Source organism: Podarcis liolepis (assembly GCF_965112155.1).
Source record: "Podarcis liolepis genome assembly, chromosome: 10".
NCBI lineage: Eukaryota > Metazoa > Chordata > Lepidosauria > Squamata > Lacertidae > Podarcis > Podarcis liolepis.
In genome coordinates, this window is record NC_139562.1 from 17,660,871 (window position 1) to 17,688,492 (window position 27,622).

General features: G+C 43.8%; 2 protein-coding genes across 51 annotated transcripts in view; both read left to right on the forward strand.

The window, feature by feature from the left end:
* Positions 1–7,945, forward strand: part of MICAL3 (microtubule associated monooxygenase, calponin and LIM domain containing 3) — a 197,538-nt gene extending 189,593 nt beyond the window's left edge. For 35 of the 50 annotated variants that reach the window (XM_083460864.1, XM_083460881.1, XM_083460867.1 and 32 more), the window contains 4 exons: positions 4–69; positions 2,960–3,059; positions 3,658–3,731; positions 3,825–7,945. In XM_083460864.1, the coding sequence (XP_083316990.1) occupies positions 4–69; positions 2,960–3,059; positions 3,658–3,731; positions 3,825–4,009 (425 nt within the window). In that variant the 3' untranslated portion in view covers positions 4,010–7,945. The remainder of the gene's footprint in view (positions 1–3; positions 70–2,959; positions 3,060–3,657; positions 3,732–3,824) is intronic. The other 15 variants (XM_083460891.1, XM_083460892.1, XM_083460887.1 and 12 more) reach the window with 1 other exon arrangement.
* A 4,626-nt stretch (positions 7,946–12,571) lies between these two features.
* BID (BH3 interacting domain death agonist) lies at positions 12,572–27,250 on the forward strand. Its single transcript, XM_083461709.1, has 6 exons — positions 12,572–13,076; positions 21,964–22,026; positions 23,048–23,234; positions 24,111–24,253; positions 26,097–26,309; positions 27,202–27,250. The coding sequence occupies exons 2-6, from the start codon at positions 22,018–22,020 to the stop codon at positions 27,205–27,207; spliced, it is 558 nt and encodes a 185-aa protein (XP_083317835.1). The 5' UTR covers positions 12,572–13,076; positions 21,964–22,017; the 3' UTR covers positions 27,208–27,250.
* Positions 27,251–27,622: the final 372 nt, after the last annotated feature.

The window sequence follows — 27,622 nt, forward strand, 5'->3', positions numbered from 1 at the left end:
AAGTTGAGCCCAATGCCGGGACACCACGCCGTAGACCTCTCTCCTTCTGCCCTTGCTGTGCCCATGAAGGTAATGTAATTTCTTGCATTCCCTCCATTCCGTTCCCAAACCGCCATTGGATTGGTGTAGAGACACTAGTGAGCTAGCAACAATATCAAGTGGCTCACCGCCAAACTTTTCTTTCCTTCAATCTCAAAGAAACCTTCTATAACAACCTTGTTATGAAGTGTGTCTGGCAGGATCGTAAAGGTACAGTATCCTTTTTTCAGCTGTGCATTGTGGGGATAAGGATAGTCTTGAAGTTTATTGGCGCAATTGATCAGAAATGACTGTAGTGGCATCAGTTTCATGCCTTAAGGGTTCTGTTTGGCGTGTTGGATGATCTTGCAGGGGAGTGGGGTGTGAGTCTACTTCCTTTAAAAAAAATAATACACATGGGTTAAAGGCATACTGTCTTTTGTAATGACTGGTTTCCCCAACAACCCTTGGCTTTGAAAAGGCACCCTCCTGATCTGCCATAATCTAGACTGGTCTCCTGCAGTCCGTATCTTGCTAAGCATCTTCTTTATCCCAAGTGGAACCAGATTCCCACTGAAGTGTTTCCATTTCCCAAGGCATGGGGGAAAAGGGGTGGAATGTGACCGCCATGTATAACTTCGGCTAACCACTCTCTCTGCTTTTCATGGTGTGCTTTCATCAATTGTTCATCTTTCCTCCCCACCCCTGCCTCTCCCTCTGCTCATTGGCTGTCTAAAAATAATAATAATAAAAAATCTACATCCCACAAATGAACAAAAGTTTCCATAGGTCAGTGTTGACATGTATTTGGTTGTTTTGTGCAGAAGTTTCTTTTCTGATTATCCTCACAGTGGAAAGGGTGGGGAGATTCCCCAGTGCTTCTCATGGCTCCAATGCACTGGGCATCTGCATGTGTAAGCTTCTTCTCTCTTTCCACCATGGCTATGAGGGCACCTTGTGCAGAGATGCTCAGAGAGGCTTAATTGGGACCAAGCAATGGATAGGTACAGCCATCCACAGCCATGATTGGCTAGGGTGAGATTTTCGTGTTCTGGAGCTGTGTTGGTGGTTTTGAAAGAGGAGGAGAATTCTCGTTACCTGAGAATAAGTGGTAGGAACAGGGCTACCAAGAACCTCTGGACCATTTTGTTTTCTTGACCGTGATGGGAAATAATGTCTTGCTGCATAAAGGCATCCTCAGTTACAAATCACGCATTAGTCAGTGTCATCCAATACTGACAAGCACTACCAGGAACAGATAATGCTGCTTTGGTAGCTGGATCTGACTTGGTAGCTGGCCATCCCCATTCTAGAGTGTCGCCCTTGGGCTTCCATAACCCCATAAGAAGAGTCTGCATTTTTGAATAATTAGAATAGTGTCTAATACAAATATTTTGCCATTTGCACATAAGTAGGCACAAATTTTGCATCATATTTTCCTTAGAATAGATGTCCCCATTAGTTTTATATGAGATGAGAACTCATCTATGGTATGGATGAGAAACAGGAGTTAACCCTGTCTGCAACTTCACTGTGTTCTTTCCATATACTAGTTTCCTAAACTATTGACACCTCTGATAGGATGGTGAAATCTGATAGGTACAGGAAACAGCTGGAATCCCTCTGGGCCTACAGTGGTTAGGCCAAGACCCTGATCACCTGGAGCACATAACCAGGGCTTCACTTGCTTCCAAACTGATTTTTAGGATCTGAATCCAAACAGCTACCCATAAAGAGCTGCATATTTCATTACTAGATATGGGTTGTGGATGTAGCTCTCTAAAATAACATAAAATGGCTATGCTGTTTATTTCATATCAGGCTTTGCTACTGGGTCTACTAGCTTGGTTTTCATTGATTAAGCTTTTATTGAAATACAGTCATACCTCGGGTTGTGAGCGCTGCGGGTTGCGTGTTTTCAGGTTGCGGACCGCGCCAAACCCGGAAGTACCAGAGCGGGTTACTTCCAGGTTTCAGTGCATGCACAGAAGCGCAAAATGATCCCATGCGCAGAAGCGCTGAATTGCTTTACATTGTGTGCGCAGATGCAGCATTGTGGGTTGCAAACGTGCCTCCCGCACAGATCACGTTCACAACCCGAGGTATGACTATACCTGGGAAGGTACCATGCTTCCTCTTCCTTTTTATGTGAGCAGATTTTCTTCTTGTGCTTTTCTACCATGCACTAGTGGTCTTGAGCTGGTGAACTTCAACTGATTGAACCTGCATTTATGCCACACAATACGTGTTTTTTGTTTAAGTGAGGGATCTCTAGCAGACACATTGAGGCAGATCTGCCTGGTGTGACTGATAAAGCCAAGAGGAAGGGAAATTATTGATAGCAGTGGTCAGGAACTGGTTGCTTTCAGTCATTAAGTTAATGCAGGTGGCTTGAAAAGGGGAGAGCACAGCACGTAAGACCACAATACTTGTAGGAGCCAGAATCAACTCTGAAACAGCCCATCAAGGAACTGTTCACTAATTGCTCTATAGTTATATGTAAAGTGGACAAATGGGTGTTGATTAAGGTGTGAGTGAGAAAACATGGCTTGAAACAGGTAGGCTTTGTTGGAAAGTGTTGGAAAGTGTCAGAGCTATGTTTGAAAGTGTCCAAATTGAAAAGGACAACAGTAGAAAAATACTGAAAAGTGACTGTAATTATGGCTATTGGTTTGGCGGGAGATGTGATGGGGAAGGTAGATTCAGGGCACATGGATCCAGTGGGGTTTTTTTGTTTATTTTACTGGAGGTGACCCTCCTTCCTGTGTGCCATAGACAAACTAAACAAGCAGATCTGACAAGAGTGCTCTGGCAGCATCTAGCTCAGCTTTCTTTGCACATTTTGCCCCACTCCCATTTTTGTTCCTGCCTGCCTGCCTGCTGGATTTATGGAAATGGCGGGAATCTTTCTCCAAGCTGACCTAAACTGTTCTCTTGGCAGGCATGGGGAAGAAGGACGACCCCAAGCTGATGCAGGAGTGGTTCAAGCTGGTGCAAGAGAAGAATGCCTTAGTGCGCTATGAGTCAGAGCTCATGATATTGTGAGTAAGGAGAGGAATTTCTGCATGCTTGGTCCACGCAAAGAAGGGGAAAGACGAGGCAACTATCCCCAGGCAGAGATACATTATGGAACTTGTTTCTGTCTTCACCTTTGATGTGATGACAATGTACAGATGGGAATCCTGTTGCTCTGGAGACCCATAGGCGCCCGAAGTAAAATAAAATTTTATAAAATTGATGAAGTGATCTGCTTCTGAGACCTGGTTCTCTTAGCATTTCCTTCGCATTCATGATTCCAAATAAGGTCAGTGTAAGAAGGAAGATCTTGTCCCTTGCAGCTCAGCCCTGATGTGCAGTGGGCAGTAGGGGCCAGATGGAGTGACTTGGCATTTTCCTGTTATTTTCTCATCTGCCTTTCTGACCATTCCACAACATGGGTTTAGGTGAAAAACCAACATGTATGTTCATCAAAGGAGGTTGTTCTGAACAAGGTTCTTAGTACAACTGAAGGGTTGCCTTACAATCAGTACTGAAAGGGAACACTTTACTACCTGAGCATGTTAGATTTTTAAGCCAGTAGCTTAGACTGCTGCTGAAACAACCCAAACCAGACATTTGCCTATTCTTCTCTCCTTGCAGCGCTCGGGAGTTGGAGCTGGAGGACAGGCAAAGCCGACTACAGCAAGAACTTCGGGAGAGGATGGCAGTGGAAGGTAAGTCTCATCGATGTACTCTGGTTCCCAGTAGAAAGCCCCAGCTACTTCCTTGGCTAGTTTGACAAGTCTGCTTGCCCCTTTCTTTCCTAGATCACCTAAAGACAGATGAAGAGTTGTCAGAAGAGAAAAGGATCCTGAATGAAATGCTAGAGGTGGTGGAACAGAGAGATTCTCTTGTGGCCCTCCTCGAAGAGCAGCGACTCCGGGAGAAGGAAGAAGACAAGGACCTAGAGGCAGTCATGCTGTCCAAGGGATTCAACTTAAACTGGTCCTGAGCTTAGCAGCGCACTCGTCTGCCGATCTGCGTTGTCCAGTTGGCATGTGCCAAGTTGGCTGGAGCTGCCTGGATGGAGGAGATACCTTGGCACAGAAACCTCTTGAGGGTTCTTGCAGCGCCTGAGTGCTTCTTCCTGAGAGGGGGTTGGATCAAAAAGTGCTGAGGCCTGTATGAGGCCTGCAAACCCCAAGCCTGAGGTGGTCAGCTGAGGTTGTGTGCCTTCCTCAAGGACCTGTGCAAAGAGGCCATTGAGTTTTTGCGATCTCTGAGAGAGGCTAAAAAATGAGATGAAAACATTTTATTTTAAAAAAAATAAAAATACACCACAACTTTAACCAATTCAGGTGGGCCGTAGCTTGTCCGTTTCATATTTACTTAGCTGGTTGTGTTCTTGTTTTCGTTTTGAAATACAAAGGCGAGAAGTGGCTACTCTCTTCTGAAGCATCACCCTGCAGCAGCCCACGGGAGAGCAAACCACTCTGTACCCCAGAGCACACTGTGTGTATGTTTAAGGTTCTCCTCACCAAAGAAGCCTGAAGCTGCCATTATTGTCTGGGTATGGAGGAACCCTGAATTCAGAGAGGACTGGAGACTTGGAAGGCTGGCTGACATGAAATACTTGCCCTGTGTGGTTTCTACAGAAGATACAGGCTCCAGTGGACTAGCTCTCTTTGCTGCAGCCTCCACAAGTTGCCATTGTTCTAAGAGGGGAAGAGTGTGTAAGACACCCCCCTTTCTGCCACGCAGTGCTCTGGACTGAAAGTCACAGTTTTTCTGTCTCCATTGACAGTAGACTGCTCTGTTGTGAACCTTGTGACAATTTTGACACTGGAAAGTGCTGATTTTGAAAATGGGTTACTTATGAAGCAGTTTGCGGGAACGCTTGGATGAAACCCCTTGCTTCGAATCCCCCAAGAATGGACTCTCAATGGGTTTTTGTTTTTTGCGTATATATCTATATCTATAGATATATATCTTTATTATTTTTTGCACGTTGGAAATGAAGCAAAAGACCTACCCGGGCCCTTTAGTCACTTTAGACCCTTTAATGTCTATTAACTTATTTTTTAATACTTGAAAGATTTGGGTTTTATACCTTTTTAAGAAGTGAGCAAATGTTTGAGTGGTGAATCTGTGTGCCTGCTGCATTCCCCAACCTTTTTCTTTTGTTGTTCCTATTTTTAATTTGCTGTTCTCCCTTTCCCTGTACCTATTTATTAGAGTTCTATTAATGCTGTCACAGTTACACGCTACTTTTGATGTGGAGAGGAGATGCTTTTATGTACTTTGGACTTGTCCCTGCACCACGTTGAGGGGCAACCCTAGGAAATATGCAGGCAGGGTTCCCAGGTAAGGTGTCTTCTCAATTAAGCTGCATCCTCACAAAGAGAGCTCACAAAGCTGAGTAGTGATGGCAGACTTTGCTCCTGCACTCCATACCCTCTGTCCCTGAATGGCAAACCTGTGCTTATTTTAACTACTGCTGTTTAAGGTTTTTGTAATTATAATTGTGGCATTGCCACTTTACCCCATATATTTAAAAAAAACCCACACATGCTGGCTCTGTAAAAATCTGCCTCCCAAGGGAAGGATTAGCACAAGCCCCCCTGGTTTTGTCCTAGGCCTTCATTCAGTTGGCTCAGAAAAAGGTCTTACAGTACAGTAGCAAATAGGAAATAACACAGAATAGACTCTTGTCTATAACCAGCTGAGAGGTTCCATAAGCACACCATGTCTTTCACAATAACTTTCTCAAAAGTGCCGACCTGCCACAAACAGAATTTTCCATTCGCATTTTTTAGCTCCAGTTGGGCTTAGTTTAAAGAAAGAAAGCTGTACAGTAGTTCTAGTCTCCTAACAAAGTGCAGACTATTTTTTTAATTAACTTTTTTTTAGGGAAGCAGTCATCCCAAGAAAAAGGCATGTCCTTTAAAGCAGCCACCATCTTATCTCTAGGTTTCAAAACAGGAAATGCTGTGTTTTCAAAACAGGAAAGACTAGAAAGAAAAAATGGGGAAAGGTTTTAAAACACCCATCCACTTCCTTGTTTAATAAAATGTCAGTACTGATGACGCTGAACAGAAAGCTGTTGAAGCAACAGCATGTGTTGAAATGTAGTGTCAGAAGATTTTATGCCAAAGGGGTACCATGCCTGGCATTTGTTGAATATTAAGATATTGAAAGATTGTGATGCTACACTGGCAGAATTCATACCACATATAGTCCCAGAACAAGCAGCACTCGTGTGTTCATGGTTCATGAGACTTGGGGGGGGGGGTGTTCACTAGGACTGGTGTTTATTTGTAGCTTTCAAAACGGGGGGGGGGGGGGACTAATTTCTGGCTTTCCTAATATTACTGGACTACAATTCTCATAATCCCTGACTACTGAGCATGCTGGATGGGGCTGATGGGAGTCCAATGAGAGTAGAAGGTTAGCCACCCCTAATTGAGGAAGAAAAAGAACATATAACTTCAGTTGTCTCAGACAGCATCTTAGACATCCATAGAGACCAACAGGGGAGTGTATGGCAAAATGGAAGTTAAGCTCCCCTTCGTTTAGGATGGAGCTAGAATTCAGTTGTTAAAATTTGGTGTCTAGCCACATGAAAGAGGCAAATCGGAATTTGCATTAATTATTTCTGCTGTGCCTGGTGCAATTTATAATGGAACTGAGAAAATGGATTGTTCTGTAAAGTGGTCGTAATTGAACTCACTTCTATCTGTTCTTTGAATTTTTTCACTGTAGGAAAACGTTGACACGCTAAGCTTCTTCCTAAGCTGCCTATAGCTGCATGTGGAATGAGAGTAGAACAGTCTGTCTGAGAAAGTGGAAGGGAAAGTCCTTTCCAGCTCCAGTGCAGCTGTGTAGCTCTGCCTCTAGTTAGCCCAGACTTCTTTTGGGCAGCTAAGACTCCCTTGCAGAGAGAGGAGAGGGGTTTTTAGAGCCCATGATAGCACCAGCAGCATTAATCATATTTCCTCTTCCACTCTTAACATTTCCTGTAATATGTTGTGTTGATTGTGCTTGATCCTGCTGTCAGTCAAGAGGTTTCTTTAAATGCAGTGTCTGGCCCTCCTTTTATGACACGGTGCTAATGCAGAAGTAACAAGCACACCTGCTGCATCCTCTGGGTTTTTAATCTGTTTTTTAAAATACATCCAGGTCAAAGGCATTTTAGAGCATCAACAAATATATCCAGAGTTGCATGACCCAGTAGCACAAATTCTTTTTATGGCCAACTAAAACAAAAAACAGTTGATACCCTCCCCGCAAGGTTTTAAGAAAATGTATTTAACAGAATGTTTACATTTGGGCCCTGAGACGAAAGTGGTGTATTAGTTTTCCAACCTCATGTTTAAAAAAGAAAATGCTGTGATTGTTTGCAATAAAAATGTACCACGAAACAGTCTGTTTGATATGAAGAGGTAGAGGAGGGTATTTCTCTCTCAATGCATGATAAGAGGACAGAAGGCTTCCAAAGAATTGCTGCCTTCGAGAGCACTAGCAGTGGAGCTTCATAAGCAAGGAAGGTAGATGAGAATGTCACTAAAGCTATTGGAGGAAGGGATGTCATGTTTTGATGGCATTGCAGTAATTTAATTTTATACATATATATATATATATAAAGAAGTATGTATGTGAAACAACCCTGTCCCAAGGAACTGTGGTATCTTCCCCTTGGGACAGGTGGGAACTCTGATATTCAGACTGTTTTATTGTTGGCGTGTGTGCAGTGTAACAGGAAATTGTGTACTGTACCTGTTTTCATGTCTAAAACATCCCAACCCCTGTTTTACTTCCTATTTTTGGTTGCATTTCATTCTGTACGTTCTTATGCACACTTGCTTTGTTGGTGTTGAGAGTTTAGCACCTCAGGTCACCAACGTAACTAAAAAAAATAAATAAAAATAAAGTCATTAATTTTTTCTTACTTCATTGCGAATTTGATTTGATTGTTGGCGGCCCTATTCTGCACCGTTTCCAGTTCTACACTATCCTTTTTGAGATGTAATAACCAGAGCAGTACACGGTTGTGTACAATGCTGCCATTTTGCTCCTGCAAGTCTTACACTTGTGCAACAGTACTGCCCCTTCTCTCCCCTTAAAAATCTGTTCTAGAGGGTTGGCGGACCATCTGGAACAGTTTTCATTTAGGGGGGGCAGGGATAGGAGAGGAATTAGAAGTCCTATTGCATGAGCAGAATGTCAATAGCACCACTATAGCACAAACCCAGTATTACAAGTTTGAGAGCACCATAGACTTGTTATAAAGACGCTATACCATATTGGCAATTTTATTTTCTATTGCTTTCCTAATTATCCACCACAACTTGTATGATGTGTTTCCAGTGTTCCATTGGTGGCTTAAGTTCTATAACATGCTGGACGTGTCATTTATATATATAGTACCCCAAAGCAAAAGAGGATGTATCTCAAGATGCTGAAAAATTTGATTTTGTTTTCAGAGCAGCCCAACATGCTATGGCCAATTTTTTACTTAAAAGCTGCCTTCAGAGCATATCAAAACAAATATAAAAAATCATATAAATAGCATATACATGCAACTCCTGCTTAACAAACATAATGTGTCCCCAGGAAGTTGTTCACATAATGAGCCCACAATTTCCATTATTTCTTATGGGAACACTTGTAATGCAGGGTTTGCTATGTCTCTCCTCAACCCCACCCCTCTGTCCTGAAATCACTACAGCCAATCAGCAAAAGAGAGACAAAGTAAAAACAAAAAAACCCCAATCTGATTTGTCCGACTTCTCCTGCTCCCTGATTTGTCTGACCCCCCCCCCCCGCTCTCTGATTTGTCAACTATCACTCCCCTCTTCCATAGTTGCTGCCTGAAAATGGCCACCACTGACCAGCACAGCAGAAACAACCAAGAAAGTAAGAAAGCCGGATATTCGGATACGTGAATCTGCAGAGCCAGGGCTTTTTTTCAGCTGGAACTCTCCGGAACTCAGTTTCCAGCACCTCAGTTGTGGAACCCACCCTTGGAATCCCCTCCGCTTGAATAGTGAAGTCCTTCCTCTTCCAACAAGCCTTTTAAGTTGAGATCTTTCACTGTCTGCATCTGTACTGGAATGGGCTGTAAGATGTTTTTATGGCTTTATCGCTTGTTTTTGCTTCCCTGGTCTCCTTTGTGAGGAAGGATAGAATAACTATTTAATAAATAAAATTAAAACATTGGCATATGCGCATATATATGCATGCATTTATATACTGCCAGTTCAGGCAATATGACACGGCACTAAGTATTGAAGGAGACCCAAGTTCAGATTCGTAGATAGCCCTGATACTTCCTGGGTGACCTTGAGACACAGCCGTGTCTCTTTTTGCCTAACCTACGTGGCAGGGCAGTTGTGAGTACTGTTATCAGATAGGAGTTGGGGGTGAAGCATACATACATAGTTCATAACTTCTCGGTTCAGACATGCTAAAAACAGCTGTCAGTTTCACTTTCTATTGCTAGGAAAGAGGAAGTTCAGAAGACAGTGTTGGGAAGATTTTGAAATGTATGAATCTGCAGTTCGAGTCTATGCCGCATTCTCACCCCACCCCTTTCTATTTCAAGCAAATGAACCCTTTGAACTACATGCTGATAAAACTGGCACAGTCCCTTGTCTTGCTATGTCACAGTGTACGAAGAAGCATTCCTAAGAAGGAGCAGTTTTTATATTTTTATCATGATTTATTAAACTAGGGGGTATATTTGAAAGACCTACTTTTTCTCCTTAGCAGAGATAAGAAACCATTAGGGCAACTGCTTTGAATGCCAGATCTAGAACCTGCCTAAAAGGATTCACACACACACACCCAATCCTTTTATAATTACATATGCAGTATCAGGGTGCTTTCAGATGGGGGCTTAATACTGCAAATTGTTCATTTAGATATCATAAATAAGTTGCTAGAAGCAGGGTTGTTGTTTTTTAACTTACCGGATTCCCCCATTCCCACCCTGGGAAGAGTAAATTCAGATTAAATGTGGGAGGTGGGGAGTACAGGCTGTCATTCTGATGGCAGGTAGGCGCTGCAAAAAACTTTTATATGTCACTTTATTAGTTCTTCAGAAAAGGGTCTTCCTTTGATAAAAGCAGAAAGACAAGCAGAAACCTATTACATGTATCTCTTCCTGCTTTTGTTTTCTGTCCCTGCCTTTGTTACCTTGGGGTCCATCTTGCACTTCTTGCACACTTTGACAACTGTGACTTTAGAGAAGAGGTGGCAACTCTCTCTCCCCACCTCTCCAGAGGCACACAGCCATCGATAGCACTTTTGCTTCTTCATGTGCGGTAGTCTTGGGAACACAGCATAACAATTGCATGCTCCTGCAGCACCACGAGACATAGTATGAGTCAGTGAGGAAAGCACCTCATTGCATTACTTTTTAAAGACGTTTCATTCTTTCAGTGGGGCAAAAACAGAGGATTCCCCCAGTGTCCCAGCTCACCTGTTCAGCAGTGGAATTCCCAAATTCTTCCCCACTGAGCCCACACCTGCCGTCTTCAGGAAGGGGAAACGGCATTGGCTAAAACAGCTGAGCTCACAGCCAATGCACCCATTATAAGGAAGCACCAAACTCACTCTGCATGTGTTCTCTAGAGAACATCTGCAGGGTGCTTCATTTCCTTAGCAATCACATGAACAGAGAGCAGGTCTAACTTACTACCGTGTAAGTCTGCACAGGGTTGCAAACTGAACAAACCAGCAAGTCAAATCTCTTATCTGCCATCAACTCAACAGGTCGCTTTAAGCAAGCTGCTGCTTCTCAGCCTCACAACGTATTTTGCTGTTTTCCATGTACAATACCCAACTGGAAAGGCATTTAAATCCTACCTCCACATTGGTGATGCTAGTGTTGCCACTGTCACCTGAAGGCAGGAGGCTAGCTGAGGATGCACAGACAGATTTCACATACCGTATTTTTCGCTCCATAAGACACACCTGACCATAAGGCGCACCTACTTTGGGGGGGGGGATTCAAGGGGGGAGAAAAGCGGCTCTTGGGGGCTTTTGCGGGAGAAGTGAGAGAGCCTCGCTCTGTCCCTTCCCCCACCTCCCGCAAAAGCCAGAGATAGCCGTGCGAAGCCTCCCCAGGGCAGCGGGATGAAGGCTCCCCGCTGCCCTGCGAAGGCTTCGTGGGTTACCCCAGAGCTGCTCGACCCAAAGAGCAGGTCGGGGAGCAGTGGAAAGGCTGCTTTCCCCCATCACCAGCCCCACAAGCTCGGGGAGCAGCCTTTCCGCTGCTCCCTGACCTGCTTTTTGGGGAAAGCCACCATCAGCCCCAAAGAGCAGGTCGGGGATCAGCGGAAAGACTGCACGCAGCCTTCCCGCTGCTCCCAGAGCTTGTCGGGGCTGGCAAGGGAAGCCTGGGTTCTCCCTCCCCCCAGGGACCACACATTCGTTCCATAAGACGCACAGACATTTCCCCTTAGATTTTAAGAGGAAAAAAGTGCATCTTATGGAGCAAAAAATACGGTGCACCCCTTCCTTCCCTACCACTTCCTGCCTCCAAAACACCGACTGCCTCATCTTTTTGCAAATTAGCACTCCCACCTTGCTTGCCTGCAGCAATGATTCTGGCAGTTTCATTGCAGTTTTTAGAACTGTTTTCAAAGTAAGTTTCCAGAGCAGATAGTGTTAAAGTATAAGGCATGGCAGGCCAACTTTGGGCATTTTTAAAATAACTTGCTGCTACTTCGAAGTCTGTGGGTGACAGCTGTTGCATTAGAAGAGTTTCATTATTATTATTATTATTATTATTATTATTATTATTATTATGCCACACCTTGGAGGGAATGCCTCTTCCGATATATTGCTTTGTGTGAACATTCGTTTATTTTCAAAGTATTTATTTATGCCATTTTTATTCTGTCCGTCAACAAAGTCCTTCAGGCAGTTTATAAAACTTATAATTCAATATAATGCAATCCACTGACAAAAAGGGGGGAAGTTTACCCCACCCACCCCATCATTAGCCATTTACTTCCTGTGCCCCCTCCAAGAAGCGGAAGATGGTATATGTGAGTCTCCTCCCCATTTTATCCTCACAACAGCCCTGTAAAGTAGGTTAGGCTGAAAGATGGCATCTGGCCCAAAGTCTTCCAGTTGGCTTCATGGCTTAGTGGGGATTTTAACCTGGGTCTCCTTAGGCCTAGTCTAACCCAGACTTCCCCATGTCTTGGTGCCCACTGGATGTTGCTGGACTACAGCTCCCATTCTCCTTGACCACTGGCTGCAGAATCCAAAACTTTTGGATAGCGTCAAGTTCAGGAAGGCTGCTCTAACCATTACACCACACTGGCCCTAACTGCAAGTGTGACACCTAAAAACGGGTATTCTGGCCCACCTCACCATTACTGCAATAAACTATGCAAACTGATGCAGAATTATCTGATTAATCATATGTTTGGTCATATATTTAAAAATTTATATACCACCATGTCATTTAAAAATATAACAAGGCAGTTTACAACAATAAAGCGTAAAAACCGTAAGGAAGTTAAAAGCAGACATCAGTTAAGCACTGTGGAAGGACGGATTCTTAATTGACTGCAGAAGCCTGGCGGAGCAGGAAAGTTTTCAGCAGGCATTTAAAACTTGGCCCAGAAGTTCAAAGCTCCCGCGATCAGAAGGCTGCCTTCAAGCGCGCCATAGCCCGAATAACCCGGCGCATTGAACGGGACGCGGCGGGCAAATCGCTTCTTGGAAAGCTTGTTCTCAGAAGCGCAGAGCAGCGCCTTGGCTGGACGTCGCTGAATCAGAAATGTGTAATCCCCGTCCCGCTGCCAGCACTTCTTCCCTAGACCAAGGTACAACTCGTGGGAAAGGCTCGCTCGCGAAAAGGGCCCGTGTCGCTTTAAAAAGCGGGGTTTGGAGGGGAGGAGCGCACAGCGAAAAGCGGCGCGAGGAGGAAGTGAAGTCAGTCTCGCGGTGGCGAATCCGCTGCTCGGAGCGGAGCGGACGAAAAAAGGAAAGAAAGCGAGCAAGCGAGCGAGCAGGCGGCGGGGCTGCGGGACCTGAGCTGGGCAGAGCCGCTTTGCATGGTGAGTGGCTTCGGAGAAGCGGGGTTTCCCGCCTCTCCCGCGCCCCGCTTTGGAGAGACCCTCTTTCCCCGGCGCGCGCGCGAGGGTGTGGTCGCAATGGGGGGCTTTGCTGGCGGCCGGTTGGCGGCGCCCCCTCCCTCACCCCCCGCCGAAAGATCTCCGGCCTAAAAAGAGAGTCAGAAATGTTTGGGAATGTTGAGAAGGCACTGACTGGAATCCTCCTTCTCCCCGCGCTTCCTTCACTAGTTCAGCCATAGGCGAGACCCGCTTGCATGATGTTCTGGAGGCGCTTCCTCGTGGCTCTTCCCCCCCCCCCAATTCTGTGGCAGTAGCATATACAGTGGTACCTCAGGTTAAGTACTTAATTCGTTCCGGAGGTCCGTTCTTAACCTGAAACTGTTCTTAACCTGAAGCACCACTTTAGCTAATGGGGCCTCCTGCTGCTGCCGCCGCGCGATTTCTGTTCTTATCCTGAAGCAAAATTCTTAACCTGAAGCACTATTTCTGGGTTAGCGGAGTCTGTAACCTGAAGCGTATGTAACCCGAGGTACCACTGTAGTTGCTCCAAATGTTGCTATTCGTTTTCAAAAACCGTGGCAAGACTATTAGCCCGCAGCTACGCTTGAAAAGTATTGCCGAAGGGAACGCGCCGTTTTCTTAAAGCATTCGCTCCTTGTCTGGTCTTCCCTTCCTGAGGGCTTTTGTGTGCGCGCTTTTGAGGGAGACTCCTCGAAGAGCCATGAAAAGACAGAGGACAGCCGATTAATTCGGTTTATTATTCTGTTTTTAGCATTGGGTGGGTGCGGTTGCTCTTTCTGGGTTTCCCGCCTCGTGTTTTGATGCGCGGTTTTCCTATTTTTTCTCCCATTTGGAGGTATTTGCAAGACACGCGCACGTCCCAGGCAGACGTTGCCCCAAAACATTCCCCACTGGGGGTGTCCGGAAATAACCGTGGTTGTGATGGTGGTCAGGGGTAGGGCAGGCCTCGGGGCGCCTTGTCGGCTCCTTGACTGGGCAGGCCGAGCTGGGGGAACAAGAGGCCTCTTTGGCTGCTTGAGAGATGCCCACAGTGGCATGTTCAGCCAGGACCTTGAGCTTTGGGGGCTCCCTTCATGGGGCAAAGTTCCCTGCTGCCAGTACCCCTCTCCCTGCAAGCATGGATGGAGCAGGAAAGTCAGCAGCCAGGAGATGCAGAAACAGCAGCTGCCGCAACTTGTTTACTTTCCTTGGTTGGGTCCAGAGGGAGAACCCTGTATGGCTGTGGTGCCCTGGCTGCATTTGCCAGGTGAAGGCAGGAGGATGTACTGTAGATCTGGGGTCCCCAATCTTTCTAGCCCAAAAGCACTTTTGGAAATCTAAGAAACAGACATGAGCATGAAAAAAATACCCGTTTTGCATAAGCTGCAAAAACATTTGCACTGCCTCAAAATAAATACAACCTCCCCCTTTAATATGTATTTATATATAAAATAGGGAGTTGCAGGGGGCTGTGGCAAGTGTTATCAGGGGTGTCTTTTGGGTGCCCATGGGAACCCCAGCTCTTAGACATAGTTGAACTGTATTTTTTTTACAATAATTTTTATTAGTTTCCAAATCCAAAATACACCTCATTATATCTATATCAAATCACAATACCAAATCAAATACCCAATTGTATAATTTTGGTCGGTCCCCCCCCCCCCCCGTGTGCTAGAATTACAGGTTTGTTTTTTTAAAAAAATCTGCTTCCAAAGTCTTACTTAATCCAGTTGTATTCCAATCGTAATTACTCTATAATCCATTCAGCAGCTGCAACGTTTATAACTTCTATTTGTATTAACACATTCAATAATTTATGTCCACAAATGAAGATCTATATCCTTTTGCTACTGCGTGTAGTAATTATTTGTCCATAATTTTTCTTCTTTCTTTGCCAAATGTTAATCCATTTGTCCAGAAAGTCCCATGTCACTCCAGTTGTTTTCTCTCCTTTCTTTTCTCAATTGTAGTTGCAATATAAATACATCAGCCTAGGGAAAAAGTTAACTGGCACCCCGCCAAAGCCCTGACAGTTCTCCAGTTTCTCTTCCTTTAGGTATTGTTGAACTGTAGCTCACATCATCCCTGATCTTTGGGCATGTTTGCTGGGGCTAATGGGAGTTGGAGTTCAGGAAATCACTGTTTTGATTTATTTACTAAGCAGTATCTAAATGCTGAAATAAATAAATAAAATATCTGGAGGGCCACAGGTTCTCGATTCCTAGTGCAGTGTGACCAAACAACAAGAGGCGAGAAATTAGGTTTTGTTTATATAACTTTTTTTAAAAAAAAATTATTGTGGCAGGCAATGTGTGTGTGTAGGAAGAGCTTGAATATTGGAAGCACAGTTCATCTCACGCATCCTCTCACTTTCTGTTCCCACCTGCCCCAGATTCCTAGTGGTGCAAGGCCACCTTGTATCATCAAGAGTGGAATGGGGTGAGACATTACATCACAATCACATTCCTGAATGCAGTGCTATACTTTATCCATAGAGATGAATGGCAACAAGTGACTCACTTTACCTTAGGATAAAGTGGGACACAGCTGCAGGAAGGTGACACTGAGCTTTTTCTCCATATCAAGCTTTATCTTAATGTTCATGTCCTCAGTCACACCTAAATGTGACAACGTTGGGAACAAGCATTTCTGTAGCTAAAGTACCGAAGAGCCTGCCAAGATTACTGGGAGGCAAGGGAGTTCTAGGCATTTTCCCAGCTTCACTTGCTACCAATGCATGTGTCATATTCAGTCCCTGCATCTCATAACAACAGCTGCAGAAGCCTCAGGGATGAATAGGTTTGTCAAGGAAATAGGAAGAGTGGTCCTGCAACTGCCTTTCTTTCCCATCCACCATAGAGGCCATAAGTGGTAGCTTAGGGTCTGAAGTGTGTGATATGGCGCTTGTTTCTCTAAAATGCAGGTAAGCAGCGTTAGGAAAGGATTTCTCCCACCTTGCTAATATTTTAAAGGGGTAAGTGCCGAAGAATACACACAAGTGTTTTGGACCTGATTCAGGTTGCATGTATTCTACTTTTGTGTTACAACTTTGAACAGTGCTGAGTTTGCTCACTTTTCAGAGCGTGATAATATTCTTGTATGCATTTGGATTTGATAGTGGGTTTCACAGAAGTATAGCTTGCATGCAGAAGTACATCATTTTGCAGCCAGTCTGCAGTGGAAGTATCCTCACCACATTTTGGTTGGAAGAAACCAGCAGTTTTCAGCAGAAGCCAGATTTTTACCACTTTGATAGTCTGGCCTTTGTATTAGTCACAAAGCCACATTTTCTTCCTCTACCCAGCACCCCACCCAATTTTTTTTTTAAAGCATGGAACAAACATGCACATAAGGCACTTGAAATAAAAAACAATGTGGACAGCATGCCTGATGCACTAGAGAGGGAGCTGTTGTGTTTTATTTGGAGACTGTATGTTTCATTACAAGAGCAAATGTGAAGAAAATCGAGCTCACCCCTGCAGCAGAACCTCCTCACGTTTGCTCATAATTGGAGGAAATGGCCTCCTTTTCCAAAGTGAATTTGGGTCTAACTTCAGCCTTGGAATATTATTCTTTTTATTAATAACAATATTTTTGGCCAGTGACCCATTGAGTAAATTGAGAAGCCTCAGTTATATTTCCCTTTTGCCACTGTGGTTGGAGGCAGGTGTGTCTTGCAAGAAGCTTCTTCTGGAGCCAGGGTGTGAGAATAGAGGCCATAACCCATAGGATAAGGTTACCAGACGTCCCCGTTTCCCGGGGACAGTCCCCGGATTTACAAATCAGTCCCCATACAAAATCCATTGAAGTTGAAAAGTGTCCCTGGATTCATCGGAAAAAATCTGGTAACCTTACCGTAGGAACTTCGTGCTTGTGTGAATTATTTGCACACATGTGTGTGCTCCTGTTACCCTCTGAATATCTAAAGTCTCCTGTGGGTTTGGATAAGATTGGTCTCTGTTACATTTGGAACAGTAAGACTTTTTTCAGCATCTACTTGCTATATCTCTTATCTGTTTCTCCACCACCACCTGTCTTTAGGTGTGCAGCTGACAGTTAAACTACCTGAGGCAAAAAAAAAAAAAAAGTTTTTCAAGTTGGCAGCACGTGAGCTGTTCAGGCTGTCTGTCCACTGCGCAAACACCTCTCCGCATTTGACAGGCTTCACTCAATGGTTCACATGGGTAGGTCTCTTTCCTGTGAGCAGGTAGCTCTGTGCTAGTGAGCCTGTGAGTAGACACTGTGAATGTAATCATAAATGAAAACAACACTGCAAGCCCCCTAAATCACAGTCTAGAGTCAGTGTTAGAAACTCAGATATAAGGACCCAGGTGGGTCCTTAAACCAGGGTTATAGTTGCCAAAATGGAATGTTTAGTTGCCATTTAGGGGCCAGATAGCTCAAAAGCATATTTTTCAATGCAACTCTTGGGTTCATTCTGATTATGCAGATAAAATATCACTGACGGAATTCTACAGGATGTGTTGTTAGTGTGTGAAAACAGGCAAGATCCAAGGATCCTCAGACATGTGCCTCCAGATGGTGGAGACGTCAGATGCCATGCTGGCTCCTGGCTTCACTTGGTCGCAAGTGACCGATAGCCAGGTGAAAAATGAGCCTGGCACATGGGAAATGTCAAACTCTGCTAGAGGTGCAAGATGATTCCCACAAGCAACAGGAATAAAAAGGGCTCTTGTCAAACCAGACACTTAGCAGCTGGAAACCTGAACAGACATGGAGAACTGCTAAAAATAAAATAAAAGAATCATACCCAACTGAAGGAATTAAGGGGTTTTATCACCAAAGACCTCATTCTTACTATTGGAGTTTGAGGTGAGCAAGCAATCAGTGTAAATAATTGCCTACAAAGCAAAAAAATTAAAAGGGAGCACATCCAGTATTAATAGATGCCAGCTACTATTCTGCTTTTCAACTTGACCAAAAAAGTCTACCTAGAGAACTACTGTCATTCACTCCTGCTTCCAGAAATACAATGTTTTGTGTTTCCTGGAACTTGGGAGCTGAGAATTTGATGTTGACAGCTACTTTCTTAATAAATATGACCTTTGCAACATGAGTCATTTTTTTTTTTTTAGGTTGTTGACTTGAACATATGTTTTTTCATGGCTGTGACGATGATATTATGATGACTGTTGTCCTTATATGATTGACACCCTTCATATCTTTACTTGGCGATTCAAGCACGTACCAGAAAGTTTAGGGTGAGATTCACCTAATGTGTCCCATCAGCAGAAGCTTCCCCCGCCCCCCGCCCTGAGGATTTCTGCTTGCACAATGGGACTTCTCCCCTCTCTCCTCTCCAAGCCCACCCCCTGAAATTATTCCATTTGACAGGCTGAACTGCTTGTGCTGATGGAACATTTCTCTTAAAACAGTGTTGAATTCTTTCCTGAGGTTTCAGCAGTTAATGTAGTCGCCGTGGTGCAACAGGTCTACTTTTAAAAAAGGAAGTGACTTTTTGTGGTTAGGAAAGTGATGGAGAAGTGTAGTCAAAAGTGTGGGATGAATGAATCAGTAATGCAAAGGCATTTATCTTCCCTTGCATTTTGAAAATTCAGTCTCTTTGGCATTTTTCCTTGGAGCCTTATATAAATTTGATTTCTGAGTGTTTATTGTGCCTTCTCTCCCCCCACAAAAAGTTGGTTTTCTTTTGTATCCCCTTGCCAATCTGTGAATTAAATGCTTTGGTGTATTTTGCAACCTTTGCAACTAAAGCTATTTCACTTTCCCAGTTCTGACAAATGTTTGTACTGTTTTGTATTGGAAGTTTGGTGGCAATCCCTAGGTGGCACCAGTAAACATTGCAATCATTTTATAGTTTGGTTACATAGGTTCTGTTATCTCCATTTAACCTATTAAGTTTTTTTCTTATATACTTGACCAACATTTTCTCTGCACACATTGCATTCAGTATAGGATTGCTCCTAATTTTTGTACAACATAATACGTTTTGTGATTACCCCCACATGCAAAAATTAAAACAAACAGATTTACCAAAGCTTTGAACTTTAAAGCTTCATTTAAAGTTCACTGCAGGCTCTGTGAAGCATAGAATCTACAATATTGCCACAGATTAATATATGCAGCCTGGGATTTGGACTGGGAACTCATAGTAGGAGTAGGAGTAATAATTCATTTATAATTGCTTCCCATGGAGCATCCCAAAGGGATTTACAGTATATTAAAAGCATGTATAAAACAGTCACATAGGTTGCGTGGCAGCCATACCTTAGCAACAGTACTGCAGCTTGCTTTGCTTTAGGCAGGTGTGGAGAGGCTGTAGCCCTCCAGGTGATGTTGATCTGCAGCTCCCATCGAGCCCGGCCACCATGAATGATAGTTGAGCACAATTCAAAGTGCTGGTGTTGACCTTTAAAGCCCTAAACGGCCTCGGCCCAGTATACCTGAACGAGCGTCTCCACCCCCATCGTTCTGCCCAGACGCTGAGGTCCAGCGCCGAGGGCCTTCTGGCGGTTCCCTCATTGCGAGAAGCAAAGCTACAGGGAACCAGGCAGAGGGCCTTCTCGGTAGTGGCGCCTTCCCTGTGGAACGCCCTCCCACCAGATGTCAAAGCGATAAATAACTACCTGACATTCAGAAGACATCTTAAGGCAGCCCTGTTCAGGGAAGTTTTTAATCTGTGATATTTTAGTGTATTTTTGGTGTCTATGGAAGCTGCCCAGAGTGGCTGGGGAAACCCAGCCAGATGGGTGGGGTACAAATAATAAATTATTATTATTATTATTATTATTATTATTATTATTATTATTGTGCATCAGAGCAGCCACTGGTCACTTGCATTAGGTGATAAGTGGCACACCTCTCTCCTTGGCTTTTGACACCTGAGATGTATGCTTTTTGGACCCACCTTCTGTGGTTGTAAGTGGCTTTAAACTGTATTTAACATGGTGCTTTAGTTGTTTCAACCCACGCTGGGACTTGGGGTGGTGGGCAGGCAGGTCATAAACTGGTTATAATAAGAAGAATACATTTCCAGTCGTTAGTGGATAATTGGAGCCTGAGCCGCAGACCGATACTTATTTCCTGTGGTTTTTATTACCAAGTTAAAACAATTTGGTCTGTCTTAGTGATTTCCTATTCCTTTGAGGTTTCCCCTTTGGAGTTTATTGTTCAGCGTCCCCACTTCCTTTGTACTCTGCTTTCATTCTCCTTGTCTGAGCTAGGCTTAATTGTGCTTAAACTGCTTAGGCAAAGAACAGCAAGATTTGCAGCGGAGTGTGCAGGCGGACATTGTGGGATGGTAAAAGAAAAAAGAATGTGCAATAAGCCAGTGTGGAAGTTACCACCTACCTGGGTAGTAAATATGCATAGGAATGCCCTGCATATATATTTAAATTAAATTCAAATAAACGTAGTTAAGCTCATGACAGCTTGACTGCAGGCATTGATTTTCATTGTTACCATTTAAGTGGGAGAAAAGGAAAGCGCTGAGGCCTACTAACACTAATTTTAGCTTGTGGAAAAGCTGTTTATTTCAGGCATAGGCAAACTCGGCCCTCCAGATGTTTTGGGACTACAACTCCCGTGATCCCTAGCTAACAGGACCTGTGGCCAGGGATGATGGGAATTGTAATCCCAAAACATCTGGAGGGCCAAGTTTGCCTATGCCTGGTTTATTTGTTACATCGGCATACATCCCCTAGCAGTAATCAACCTGAAAAAATAATTTTATGGATAATAATAATTCAAGGTATTTTCCATTCAAAAATAAATCATTGAAAACATTTCCATCCCATGTAACGTCAGTGACATTGTTGTCTGGCTGCATTGAGCATCTGGAAATTATGCATGAAAGGGAGCATGCAGATATATTAATTAAGCCAGCCCAAGGTGTTGTAGTTTGGAGATGAAAAACTTTGGGGTTCCTGATAGCAGGGGTGGGGCAGAGCAAATCATTCCCAGCATTTCCTTACCATTGGTCCATCTATTGGTTCCTCTGTCTGCCCCCAAGACTTGGGCTCTGCTACCTGAAAGCCCTTAACTTTTTACAACTGAGTCCTGGGCCATTTCCTTTTTTGAGAATGATTTTCCTCATCATTTTCACCGTTGCATCCAGGCAGTGTCCCAGGGACTGCACAGCCTTTCCTGATTCAGATGTTATGGAGAATTATGGTTGAGTGTGATCAGCACACTGACGGCACCTTGCCCCGAAACGCCTAATGGCCACTCCCAATGGCTTCGTGTAGATATTAAATAGCACTGGAGATAAGAGAGTCCCCTGTGGCGTAGCTGCCAGGAAGCCAAAAGGCACTCTTCTGATGCTACTCTCTGGACTCAGTCCTGAAGTACGATTGCAGCCCCTAATTTCCATTCCCTGGAGCCGGTCCAGGAGGTTGCTGATGAGAGATCAAGAAGCTGGAGCAAGGTTGCACTCCCCCTGTCTGCAAAGGTCCTCAGAGAATGCTTGCACCTGCCCCACCACAGACCTCTTCACTACCTTCCCCCAAAAGAAGGAGTATTTGCAACTGGTCAGTAGTTGTTCCAGTCCAGAGCTGGTTTCTTCAGGAGCTGTTGCATCACTGCCTGTTTCAATGCAGCAGGGACCACCCCCTCACACAGTGAAGTGTCAAATAAATACATATTAATAAAACCCATTCATCATCAGCGAAAACACCAGCAGCAGTATATGCAAATAAAATATATTGAGAAGTTCTGCCCTTTCCCCCAGTCTGTGGAAAGATATAAAATTCTGGTGTTGAAATAGCTGTCAAGGAGGCCTCTATGATCTTCAGATGGTAATTGCTGGGCATATACTGGCCAGCTTGAGCTGCAGAGAGAGAATTAACCAAGAGATGAAAAGAAATCACATGCAATTCTTCTTTTGCAGGTAGAAGCCCTTTGATTTCCGAAGATTACGAGTAACCTGGCTTCAGCATCAACGATGGACCAGGTTGGATCAAAAATTATTTGCAAATGATTGTATCGTCTGAAGAAATGTTGAGTTGTTTGTCCAAGAAAAGATATTTTCGAGTCACCTTTTCTAGAAGCCCCAACCCCCTTTCCCCCTAAAAGTGTTCAGCAGAACAAAGTTAGGAGCAAGCTGTGGCTCTCAGTTACTCCTGAGCTATGTAGAGACATAGGGAATCCCTGCTTAGGAGTGGTGGTCCCTGTCTCTTCCAAGTTCTCAAAGTTTACAAATTGCTGCAGTGCACAAGCACAGATCCCATATGTTTAGATAAGTGTTTTCTTGCGGAAAGCACTGCCCTTTTAAGGCAGCTCTAGCTCAGAATCACTTGAGAATTCAGTCCTGATAGCTGGCTTTGATTGTGCATGCACAACTACGAGGGACCATTTCCAGAAGAGTAGCTGTGTTAGTCTGTTGCGACAAAAAACAGCAAAGAGGCTTGTGGCACCTTAAAAGACAGGCCGGTTTATTATAGCATAAACTTCCACAGACATCGCCTGATGAAATGGACTGTAGTCCACGAAAGCTAATGCTGGCACAAGGCTCAGTCAGGCTGGTCCTTAATCTTATTTTGCAGACATCAAGTGTGAATGAAAAGATGCCAAGATCGCCTTATTAGCAATGGTGTCATGGTGATTTGAAGACAAGGGCAGAGTCGAAAAAGAAATGCACTACACTAAAACTGAGTTACAAAATAACTGCCCCTGGGACACTAGAAACCATACTTGGCTCTGACTCTGGAGAGTTTGACAGTGCCTGGTATTTTTAGTATCTTGAGAGCTGCTAACTTCCCTTTTTTTGTATTTAAATATAAACTGATATTCTCCAGTTTCACAGGGTAAGGTTATAGATATGCATAACCCCTGGATCAAGATGATAAAGGATTTCATGCACTAGAACTGCTATTATAAATATTTTTAAATAAGCATTAAATGAAGTTGGCTGCATGCTTGTTTATCATAAATAATACCTGTTCTGTTTCTCTCCCCCCCCCCCCCAATTATAGGGTGATTATAATGGCCCCTTTCAGGAGGCACAGCTAACCAAGATTCTTCTCTACTCCTTCCTGGAGAAGTCTTCCGACTGCGCTTTTGCGTCAGAGCTTCGTGCTTTGAAAAACCAGTTGGTTTCAGAGCAGGACGATGATGATGAGCTTCAGACAGATGGCAACAGATTTGGGCAACCTGAGGACAGTAGGTATTTTATCTTGAGCAAACAAGTTTGGTTTGTTTGTTTGATACCCTGGCTTTTCCCTCAGTGCAGGACCAAGGCTGCTGACAGCATAAATTAAAACAGACAGAACTACAAATATGCAATAAATATAAATATTTTAAGAACAGTTAAATAAATAAAACTATTAAAAATAGCTCTGCAAACAGTTAAGGCCATTTAAAAGCACACATGCAAAAACGTACATTATTATCCTGGCTTTTCTGCAAGCAGCTCAGAGCAGTGTACCCCTTGCACACATAATTCTCTCAGTAGCCCTGTGATGTAGATTAGGCTGAGAGGCAGTGGCTGCCCTAAGGTTTCCTAGCAAGCTTTGTGGCAGGGATTTGAACCCTGGCCATAAATTCAGTGCTGTAACCACCATGCTACGGCGGACACTTGTAGCAAATCCTCTGAGTTGTCCTCCTCAGCTGTCTGTTTGGAACCTAACTTCAACCTGGGCAGATCCACGGCATGTGTCACATCCAGTGCATTTTTAAAGCACATGACTTCCCCCAAAGAATCTAGGGAACTGTAGTTTGTAAAGGGCCCTGTGAGTGGGAAGCTACGGTTCTCAGGATTCTTTAGGGGAAGTCCTGCTTTAAATGTGTGCTGGGTAGTGCTTCACCTGTGTGGTGTGGATATGCCCCTTATTTATTTGAACAATTTATATACCACTTAGCTACAGTAGTCTTTCAGTGATTTTTTTTCAAAGGTGCAATACCAAAAATAACAACTAGTTTTCACTAAAAAACAAAACATCAGTTAAAATGCCTGCTTGAATAAAAAAAGCCTTCAGTAGGCCCTGGAAGTTCAGAGAGGAAGAGCAGAGAATTCCATTCTGTTTAATCTTTTTTCAGTCATATATTCAGATGAAGAGGAAATTTTCCGGATTATTGGAGCTCAGCTGGCTGAAATCGGAGATCAGCTGGCTGCCGAGATTGACCCATCGCTCATACAGAATCTTGTGCGGCATTTTATGGCGGAGAACATGTCCAAAGAGGTGATTGAGAGGAATGAAATCTAAGGCTTACTTCAGAGTTTCATCTACCATGATAAGTGAAATCCTGGATCCAAATAACTGCTGTGTGGTTTTTCTGGGAACCCTTGCAAAGTCCATGCTTCTCTTGCAGAGGTGACTTGGTGAATGGGATGTATAATAATTACTTCAGCTTTACTGTTGGGACTGAGGAACATAAAATTGGAGTTGGGAGAGTGAGTTCAGGCATGTTTTGCTGTGGATTCTCCTACAATCTCGTGAGCTAAAAGGCAGTAATTTCTACTTCAGGAATGTAGGGATATGTCTTCTTCTTGGACAGAGGACAACAAGGCATTCAGCTTAGCTGCAAAACTGGCCCTGGGGCACAACAGTGTTCCACGAAGCAGGCGAGTCCAAGGCTTGCTCCCACTGCTTCCCTTGGGGTGATTTTTTTAAAGTCCCTCCCCCTGGAAGGTAGAATCATAGAATTATAGAGTTGGAAGGGACCATGAGGATATCTAGCCCAACCCTCTGCAAAGCAGGAATCTTTTTATCCAACTTGGTGCTTGAACCGACATCCCTGAGATTAAGAGTCTCATGCTCTGCCAGCTGAGCTATGTCACCAGACTTCCATTATTTCTGTGGAGGGTGTTCTCATAAAAGCAGCCTCCCCATATGTGTGATGAAGCAGGCACAACCTTGCAAACAGAACATCATTTTTCACTGGAGGAGAATCTTGATTCTATGACTGTAATCTGTAATAGTACTTCTGTGGTGGTGGGAGCATGTTTTAAAGAAAATTTAAAACATGGAAGAGGTACAGCCGTTGTTTTTTTGTCTATTGGTGAGAATTGTTTTAAAAGGAATTACTTGTCAGTTAAGCAAAGGAGTGCCTACTAACAACAGATGTTGGAGGTGTGGAGCAAGCAAAGCAAAATTGACCCATGTTGTGGTTCATTTGGCCGGGAGCGGGGTTAGTTGCTTTCATTTATGTTAGAAGGTCTATTTCCATTTTGATCTCCCCCACAATAAATTGCATTAAGTTACTCACCAGAAACATGGCTATACAGTGGTGCCCCGCAAGACGAATGCCTCGCAAGACGGAAAACTCGCTAGACGAAAGAGTTTTCCGTTTTGGAGGTGCTTCGCAAAACGAATCTCCTATGGGCTTGCTTCGCAAGACGACAATGTCTTGCAAGTTCCTGCTGGGTTTTTTTCCTTTCCCCCCTTTTTCTAAGCCGCTAAGCCGCTTATCAGCTGATCCGATCAGCAGATAAGCCGCTAATAGTGCTAATCCGCTAATCCGTCAATGGGCTTGCTTCGCAAGAAGAAAAAATCGCTAGACGAAGAGAATCACAGAACGGATTCTTTTTGTCTTGCGAGGCACCACTGTAAATGGAGAAGGCAGTCATTATTTTAAAGTGGGTGGCCAATGCATGATTATAAAAAAGTAGAATGCAACTTAATGCCACACAAGCTTCAGTGGTAAAGGCCTATAAACAGTTGACACCTGCAAATTATATTCTAAAAGTATTTTGTCTTCTTTGAGGAGTTACTTTGCTATTGACATATTATTGGATTGCTGAATTTTGAAATCCGTACATAAATGAACCCATGTATAATTTAGATTTTTTTTTTAAATTAATCTATCATTGGTGGATGTTAATGATTGTTACACTGATATTTGATGTTTGGAACTATTGAAATGTAAACAGCAAAGGAGCAAAACACAGATCCGCCAAATGCCTTGCGGTGTGTGGGGACAAGGGGGAAGAGAAAATAGGTTTTATTTGTGAGGGATTGGAGTAGAAAGGAACAGAAGGGCAGCATTTCAAAGAGGTACATTTCCCCCCTCTCTTTTCTTTAGGCAATAACCAATCACCTGTCTCAAGTAGTGAAGGAAGTTGTGCGAAGGATGCCTTTGGAAATGGAGCAGGAGAGAGCCATGCTAGTGGTAGCTATGGTTTTAGCCAAAAAAGTAGCAAACACTGTGCCATCTCTTCTACAACAAGTCTTCAGCACAACCGTGAACTACATCAACCAGAACCTCCGTGGTTATGTGAACAACTTGGAACCTGAGGTGATGTAAAATAAAATCCAGGTGTTGCTATTTAATTATCTCCACGCCCAGTGAATAATTCAGCTCTACTTTGGAAGCTAGCGGGGAAAGGAGTGGTTATTCAGGCCGTGTGAAATGTTGTAGGAAAGGAGTTTGATGGGTCCCTGATTTTACATCATGTGTGAATAGGATGCACAACTGGGGTCCATGTGCAAGTGGTGCTTGTTGTGGCCAGAGACAAAACAATGGGGCATGACTTCTATACAGTCTCCCCATCGTGCATCCTCACACGCAAGAGGCAGTCACTGCAGCTCAAGTGATACATTCCAGCCAGACAGAAGGACTTGAGGGTGCCCACGGGGGAAATGGACTGGGGGAAATCCCGAGGGCCTGAAGTTCCTTACGCTTCCTCTGTTAGGATGAGGAAATTGAGCATTTTTGACTCTGTTTGGTGTGTTACCCTAACTCCAAGATCACCAAATTTTGGGGCTTGCAAACCAGAGAAAACATTGTTAGCAAAACACAGAGAGACCCCTGAAGCTTGTTTCATCAACTGCAAGATTTCAGTTGCAGCAGGGAGGAGTAAGGGAAGGCTGCTGCAGGCACATGTGTGTCCAGAGATGCCATGTTGGCAATATGTATTCTGACTTGTGAACCTGCCTTCAGTTGGACCCTAAAGGATAGGCTGGGGAAACCCAGCCAGATGGGCGGGGTATAAAGAATAAATTATTATTATTATTATTATTATTATTATTATTATTATTATTATTATTATTATTATTCATACATGCAGGGTGTGTATGAAAGAAAAAGCCTTTTGGCGTTCACTTGTTTGGGAAATACCTAAATATGTGGACCATTGAATATAACTGTAGTGGACTGAACATAACTCCCTCTTTTCTTTCTCTTCTAGAGGTGAATGAAGGGAACACAACATGTCTACCTTTAAGAAATCTTTTTTTTTTTTTTAAACCAGGAAACAGTTGTAAGGAACTGTTTTAAGCTTTGCTTGCAATTTTTACCAATAGTAATTAGTTCCATTGTGCTGCTTACCTTGCTCTAAAGTATGAATTATGAATGACATTTTTTTTCTACTTGAAATACTTGGTCCTGCTCTACATCTCAGGAGGCAAGTGGCTATTTTTCTTGGGGTCATGGCGGGAGCAGTCAGTCATTCCTTGCAAATGACAAGCTTGGAGCAAAGGGTAGATGTTCTGTTCTGCCAGTTGCCAACTGGATTGGAGTGTTTGGGATCACTTATAAAACTACAAAGCCTTAATGAGCAATAGCAGGTGCTCCAACCCATCTAAGGACATCACTCTTGGGCATCAGTG